The sequence below is a fragment of the Uloborus diversus genome, chromosome 8 (assembly GCF_026930045.1).
Source record: "Uloborus diversus isolate 005 chromosome 8, Udiv.v.3.1, whole genome shotgun sequence".
Taxonomy (NCBI): Eukaryota; Metazoa; Arthropoda; class Arachnida; order Araneae; family Uloboridae; genus Uloborus; species Uloborus diversus.
This window is the reverse complement of record NC_072738.1, coordinates 140,365,178-140,372,663: the sequence shown is the minus strand read 5'-3', so window position 1 is coordinate 140,372,663 and position 7,486 is coordinate 140,365,178. Positions and strand designations below refer to the sequence as shown.

The 7,486-nt window shown below is 36.5% G+C and overlaps 1 protein-coding gene across 2 annotated transcripts in view; it reads left to right on the top strand.

The window, feature by feature from the left end:
- Positions 1–669: 669 nt before the first annotated feature.
- The window catches only part of LOC129228237 (UNC93-like protein), a 91,432-nt gene continuing 84,615 nt past the window's right edge, over positions 670–7,486 (top strand). For both annotated transcript variants that reach the window (XM_054862903.1, XM_054862905.1), the window contains exon 1: positions 670–2,225. In XM_054862903.1, the coding sequence (XP_054718878.1) occupies positions 1,260–2,225 (966 nt within the window). In that variant the 5' untranslated portion in view covers positions 670–1,259. The remainder of the gene's footprint in view (positions 2,226–7,486) is intronic.

Below are 7,486 nucleotides of genomic sequence, written 5' to 3'. Positions count from 1 at the left end.
TGGTCCGGATCCCTCGGACCCCCCCCCCCCCCCCGGCCGCGACGCCCATGAGCACTGGCAGTCAGAGGAAGATTGTCACTGGAAGAGTGAACGTGTAAATATGTGTATTAAACAGTGATCTACTAAAAACCGAGTTATGTCAGTGAATATACCACCTCTCTGACATCAAAAGTTAGAAGCAAAAATGCTTTCGTTGAGAATTAGTTTATTCACATTTATTAATTTTCATCACGGAAAATGCGGCAGATTATTAAATGTTTGACCTTCGACCATTCAAAAATATCACATTTTCACGAGATGGACAAAAAAAAATATTGTTTCACAAAAAATAAAAAAGAGTTGAAAAAAGAAAAAACTCGTTATACTTTGTTTCCAAAGGAGTAAAGAAGACATAAATAGGGAAAGTTTTCACCTCAGGCTGATAGATAGCTGAGTACTCTGCCTGTTTAAAAATTCCGCTCTGGTCACAACTACAAACAACAACATTCGCTTTGAGCAACAGCGGCCCTCGAACAAAAGGCATATGTCATGGAACTGCATCACGCTCGGAGTAACATTGCGTCACTATTCATCCTAACATTCAAGGCAAGCAGCCACGAGAAAGAGCGTGCTGGCAGCGTGCCAAAAGTTTTCCAGTCGGGGGATGTGACATTGACAGCTTTCCCCAGCTGCAGAAGGCAGCGGATATTTAAGGCGGGAAGAGCTAACGCTTTTTCCTCTCCTCACGTGACACCAATATTGTAAACAAACAAATTCTATGCCTTTGTTTGTGACCATGCAGACAAGCTTAATCAGCTGCATTTTTACGAATAGAATTACCAGCAAGTGTGCGTACGAATTCAAGAATTTTATTGATTTTTATGCCGTTTGGCTTTTCGTAACTCATGTGTTCCGCCACGGAAATGCCGAGTTCCTGAGCTGAAGGAAATGAGAGTTTCACCCCTACATATTGTTTGTTTACACTTAGATCATCAATCGAATTTTAAGAACGCTCCAGTGTTTGTTCGTTCATCCATTTGCGAAATGTTTCAATGAGAAATAGCGATTATTTTTAAGCGCTAGTAATTTATTTTTGCGGCATTTGCGTGAGATCTGATGAATAAGTTGGTGATAATCATTGCTTAAGTTTCCAGTTGGAATTGTGAAAGCTTCTTCGCCAACACTTTGTGGTAACAAATGAAAACCACATCCATTTTGGCATTTAAAATTTCAATTTTAATTTCAGCAGATTCGTCTGTTGAGTAAAGCATAGTTCTACTATGATGGAAGAAATTAGAGAAGACGAAGCAGCTAATCAGTCGCTGTTGACATCAACCATAAATTGCGATTCTACAGACATGCACCCGAAACCCAACATCAGGACTGTGCCCGTGATGAGCCGCAGTCGCGTGTTGAAGAACATGGTGGTGATGAGTTTCTCTCTTTTTATATTCTATTTGGGCTTCCAGGGCTTGGCCAATCTTCAGAGCACTATGAATTCTGCTAAGGGACTCGGAATGAACTCTCAAGCTGTCATCTATGGCTCTTCCATGCTATCTTCTCTCCTATTTCCAGAACTACTTATCAGGAATCTTGGAAGCAAGAAGACTTTAGTTTTAATGACAATTTGCAGCGTGCCTTACATAGCATCCAATTTCTACCCGCGTTACCAGACATTAATGCCAGCAGCAGTGATGTTTGGGCTAGCAGCTGGTCCTTTGGGTACTTCTCAGACTGTTTACGTCAACGAAATGTCCCTCCGGTACCATAAGAATACTCCAGATGAACCCTTAGAAGCCATCATGGCCAGATTCTTCGGCCTCTTCTCGTTCTTTTCGGAGAATGCTCAAATTTGGGGGAATCTCGTATCGTACTTTGTTCTCGACCCAGGAATGGTCCCCATAATAAACGGCAGTCACTTGCACTGTGGCATAGATTTCAGAACATTTTCGAACAATAGCAATGATTCTAATCCAAACCTGCAGCCTCCAACAGCCCACAAGAGATACCTGCTGGTGTCCATCTATGTGGCACTGGGGCTGATGTCAGCCGTTTTGATGACTTTTTTCTTGGATCCATTGAAAAATGATGTTGGACCTGCACCAGAGGAAAGTCGATGGAAGTCTCTGTGTTGTCCATTGTTAGCAGCTGCTCAACACTTTACTCAACTAGATCAACTGTTGCTTACCCCTCTGACTATCTTCGTTGGCATGGAGATTGCTTTTTACACAAGTGACTTCACGCAGGTAAGTTGATTATCTGTTTCACCATTTTTGTAAAACACAGTAGTAATCTTTCTCTCAGAAAAAGAAATAGCAACTTTTCATATTAATTTTTCAATGAAATCATTTTTTGAAACTGAAAAATTTACATTTTTTAACCCTTAATTGCAGCGGAGGTATATTTATATACGTTCTGCTCAGCCAATGCGTTAACTATCCCATGCAAAAATACGTATATGTCCTTCTGAAATACTATCATTTGCATTGCGCTGCTACAAGCAAAATTATTCCCAGAGCTTTAGAACGCAATGTTTTATACTTTTATTTTTTCTCTTATTCTTTATTTTGTGATAGTGAATTCGAGATAGTTTAGACATTTTTTTAGTTTTTAGACAGTTTAACTTAAACGTGTTCCCCCCTAATATGTCGCATAACTACGCGTGCCTGTGTAAAAAATGTTGGTACTAAGGGGATGAATACTGTACATTTTCCTCAGCAGATACTGTCCAACCACGGATTGTATGGAATTTTCAAACGTCCAGATAAAAAGAATCTATTTGAATGAGAGGGAAAAGTAAAAATTTAATGCCGGCATTCCGATCATTTGAATGAGACTCTGCTTCTGCAAAAGCTGGCATCACTAAAAAATGATTGATTCGTCTATTTCCGGCTGTAAAACGGATGTTTGTCTTTCCATACAACCCGTGGTCAGACAGTATGGTGCTAAAAAAAATGAAATAATTAATTGCATTAAATTTCCCTGCTATTGCAATATGCATATAATATATTTAGGATGGATTTTCACATTAATGATGATAGCTTCAATAAATCACATGTACTCATTAAAATTACAGTATTGATTTTGTTTAAAAATAAACAATAAAATTAGCATTATCAAAGTGCAAATTTGGAAAATTACTGCGTACACGCTGTTGCAAAGAACTCTTTTTTTTTTTAAATTAAAAAAAAATAAAATAAAAATTGAACTACGAAGTCACAATGGGGCTCCTTGGACCAATAGAACAAAACTGTAAAAACAATTCAGAAACGCTCCTGGAAATAATGGGCAGCTGAGGTACTCAATTTCTGCTAGTAAGTATCTTGCAAAAACCAAGAACGTTTTCTAGCTAAAAGGCAGTAAACGTTTCGAAGAATTAGGAAATATCTCCTGTTAAAGCCGATCATGTCTCGGGAACGTTCAAGAAAAATGAAGCTTATTATAATTGATTGCCCCTTCCTGATCTACCAGAATGCCCCAGAAACCTTACTGCAACCATTGCCAAAACTGAGAGAGACCCACAAATCTTGGTTTGCAAAGCTGCAGTTAACCTCTTATCAAATGACTTATTCGCTCACATTAGGAGCTTAGTCAATCTGGACGAGCCGTAATCAATTGGATGCCGATACACTTAATAAACACGCTCAATCAATGTTTAAACTGGTAGTTAAAAATATTTTTTACAAGAATGAAAAGTTTGAGTAACGTGCAACTTGTAGCAATTCAGGAAACTTGTTTACAACAAGACTTGATTTTACGGGGAAATAGGTGAAAACCCTAGAAGTAAAGAAACGTTTCACTGAAATAATCAGTAACGTTTTGGAATTTTTTTACATTGAAGAGTATACGGAGCTTAATTTCTGACAAAAGAAGTGAGGGAGCCCAATCAGTTATCAGATCTTCATTTCGTACTTAAAGAGCCTGAATACCCGCCAAATATGTAATAATTCGCCTTAATTTGAAAACAAGCACATGACCTGAGCTCCTGTGGGCTCCCAAGCAAATTTAGCTCTCAGTGCATGCAATATTTTCTAAAATTTGTGCCTCAGTAGCGTAGATTTCTTCTCTGCACGAAGGTAAACCTTTAACTTTTGGATATAGAGCAGGTGTTCCCAACCTATGGGTCGCGATCCTCAAGGGAGTCGTGAAGCCTTTCTCATTGGGTCGCAACATTATGTCTGCATATCAAAATATTTCATTGCACAGTTCAAAGATTAAAGTACATAGGGAAAAAATAGCATAATTTTAGAGTAGCATCAATACTTGAGTGCAGTGGCGAATCCAAGAGAGGGGCTAGAGAGCTGTAGTACCCCCCCCCCCCCCCGCCAGAGTACATGATCCCCCAACGTTCTCTAAGATTGTTTTAAGTTTTGGTTAAGTAACTTCAATCTCTACAAATTTCTGCGAAAGTATCCGGAATACATTTTTTAATTTTAAGCATGTATACACGCGCATAGTGAAAAAAAGAAGTATAAAAGTGTTTTTTTCTTATTTATTTATTTAAATGCATAGTTTGTGGCAGAAAAAAACAGAAATGGACCGTTAAAAGAGAAGAAACAATGTATTTTTTATGTAAAAATTTGCTCGAGTACATTTGGTGCTAATTTTAAATAAGAATGAAATTCTTAACAAAATTTCATATAATTTGTATTTTTAAAATCAACATTGCTTTAAGAACTGAAATTAGCAACTGCGCTTCTTTACTTGCCTACAAATTAGTCATTAGCAAAAAAAAAAAAAAAATATTTTTTTGAGTAGATTAAACTTAGGAAAACAAAAAATATACGCTTCCCAGGGGTGCGCCGAATTTAAATTTTTCGGAGGGCGGAAATGGGGTTGTTTCCTTCAGTCAAAAGTAGTCTTTAGTCACTGAAATTTATAAAATAAGCAAAAAAAAAAAAAAAAAAAAAAAAAAAAAAAAAAAAAAAAAAACAGGGAGCGAGAAAAAACTTATATTTTTCGAACCTTTAATTTTACATTAATTTGTTAAAATGTTCGATTTTGGAAATAAAGCGTGGTCTTTGTGACTTCACAATTGATGTACACTTTGGAACTCTACTCCACTGGCGCACTGAATGCTTACGCTTACTCTCTACCACATTTTTAGATTATGACAATTAAGAAGCGAAATAAATATTGCGCTCTACTCAGCTATCAACCATATCGTTGTCAGTACACGTGAGTAAAGAAGCTAATGGAATTAAATATTGTGCTCTGCGCTTTTGGCATCAGTGGCATTTCATCACTTGTGATGTCATGTGCAGAAGCATAAAAAATTGAATTGAATATGCGCACCGATTAAAATAATTGTTAGAAAATGATAAACTTTGTCAAATTGTTTACAAAATGGTTAAATTATGGATTTTGAAGCATGCTCTTTCTGAAAAAAATGTTTTTAAAATTTCGGAAACAGCCCAATTCTCAATTTGCCGAATGGATGCCTCCAAATTTCGTCGAATGATGATAATTTTGCCGAATAAGGAAATTTTTGGGAGGCCACAGTGACCTCCAGTGACTTTTTATTGAAGCACTCTTCTCGAGATTGAAGCTGCTCTCTTACTTTCGAAAACGGGACATTTCAGTATGGACTGTGATAATGGGACAGCATACTCGAAAACGGGACTGTCCCGTTCAAAATGGGACTAATGGTCACCTCATGTATTATATCGGCTCACTTTTAAGTTTTAACCTTCATTCGTGAAAAGTGATTAAAACACTATTTCTTAAGAATCCCTGTGAAAGAAGTGACAACAGATTAAGCGTATCAATTGAAAAAAGCATGATAAATAATTACTTACATTAAATAAAACTGTTATTGATTTGATTATCTGAATAAATCTGAATAAATAAATACACAAATGAATAAATAAAGTAAAGGACATTAAAAAAAATAGAAGTAACTTATGCAACATTGTTCACACATAATTTTCGAAAGTTTTTCTTGGTTTCTATGATTTAAATGTCTCGCGAGCCGCCATTGGTGGTTGCGCATTGGTGGGATCACTTCGAGAAAAACCCACTGACCTGAAGGCAAAGATGACGTATTGACCTGAAGGCAAAGATGACGTTCTGTTGCTGACCGGGTTATTAATCACTTTCCATAAATATTTTTTCCCCTTCTCGCTTCTGATGCTTTCCTACTCCTTATTCAAAGACTCACATTGTGTACGTGGTGCTGTACCAGATCGTATGGGTTTATTCTTTACTGATTACGAGTTAAAAGGTTTTTTTGGCACGAGGACAGGTGTAGGAATGGGGTCGTTTCCAAAATTTTAAAAGTATTTTTTTCTGAAAGAGCATGCTTAAAAACATAGGATCTGACCATTTTTTAAAAAAATTTTTAAAGTTTAATATTAAAAAAAAATTACTTAAATCGTTGCGCTTTCATTGTTTACACTTCTGTCGTGTGACATCACAAATGATGAAATGCCATTCAGTGTTGCCATTCACAGAACAAAACATTTAATTCACATCTTTACTCACTTGTATTGGCAACGATATGGTTGATAGCAAGCGTAGAGCGCAATTTTAATTCGCTGCTTGATTATCATAACGTGGAAACGTAGTAGGAAGATGCGCCAAATTGCATCATTTGTGACGTCATAAAGACCACGCCTTGTTTGAAAAATCGGATATTTAAAAAAATTAATTAAAAAAAAAAAACTGTCGGGAAACTGAAAGTATTCTCTGGGTCCATGTATTTTTTTTTTTTTTTGCTCATTCTATCCATTTCAATAACTAAAAGTAGCACTTTTGACTGAAGGAAACCACCCCATTCACAGGCCAGTGACGAATCGGGTTTGTGGAGCTTTAAAAAATGGTATCTGTTTCGTCTATTTTTAACGGGACAACCCGTTTTTAGGTGCCCGAATACAAATTTAAGTCGCCCGTTTTCTGAAAGAGACCTATAGATAGGCTTTCCAGATTTCTGAAATGTTCAAACAGGACACCGGAATGCGAGCGTCGAGAGTATTTAAAAGGGTGCACACCCTTGGCTGGCTTTTAGAGTATTTTACAGGGCAGTTCATTTTCAATTCTGTGAGTAAATGGCTACTAATTATGAACCATGCTGGAAAAAAGCGAGGTTGACCAGCATGCTGGGCAATTCGAATTTTCCGGCATGCAGGATAATTTCAGGTTTGTTTTGTTGCAAAATAAACCTGAATAATATGAAGTAAGTTTCCCCATTCAGTTTCAATCAGAAAGTGAGTCACTGTAAGGAAAACAATAAATAAATAAAAATGTAACTTTCTTTCAAAAAAAAAAAAATGTATTGCATATAATATTTGCTTGTTTTTTTATAGTTGTTCATTATTGATGGATTTAATTATATGTCTATGAAGTAATCAATTCCAGAAGCAATCATCGTTACTGCGACTTGTTCATATATATTTTTTAAGTAGATTATTTTAGGTTCCTTTTAGAGAGGCAAGTTTAGTATTTATTTATTTATTGAATAGCTATGGAAGATTCTTCAGCACTGGTTTAGGGGGTGGGGGTAACATTA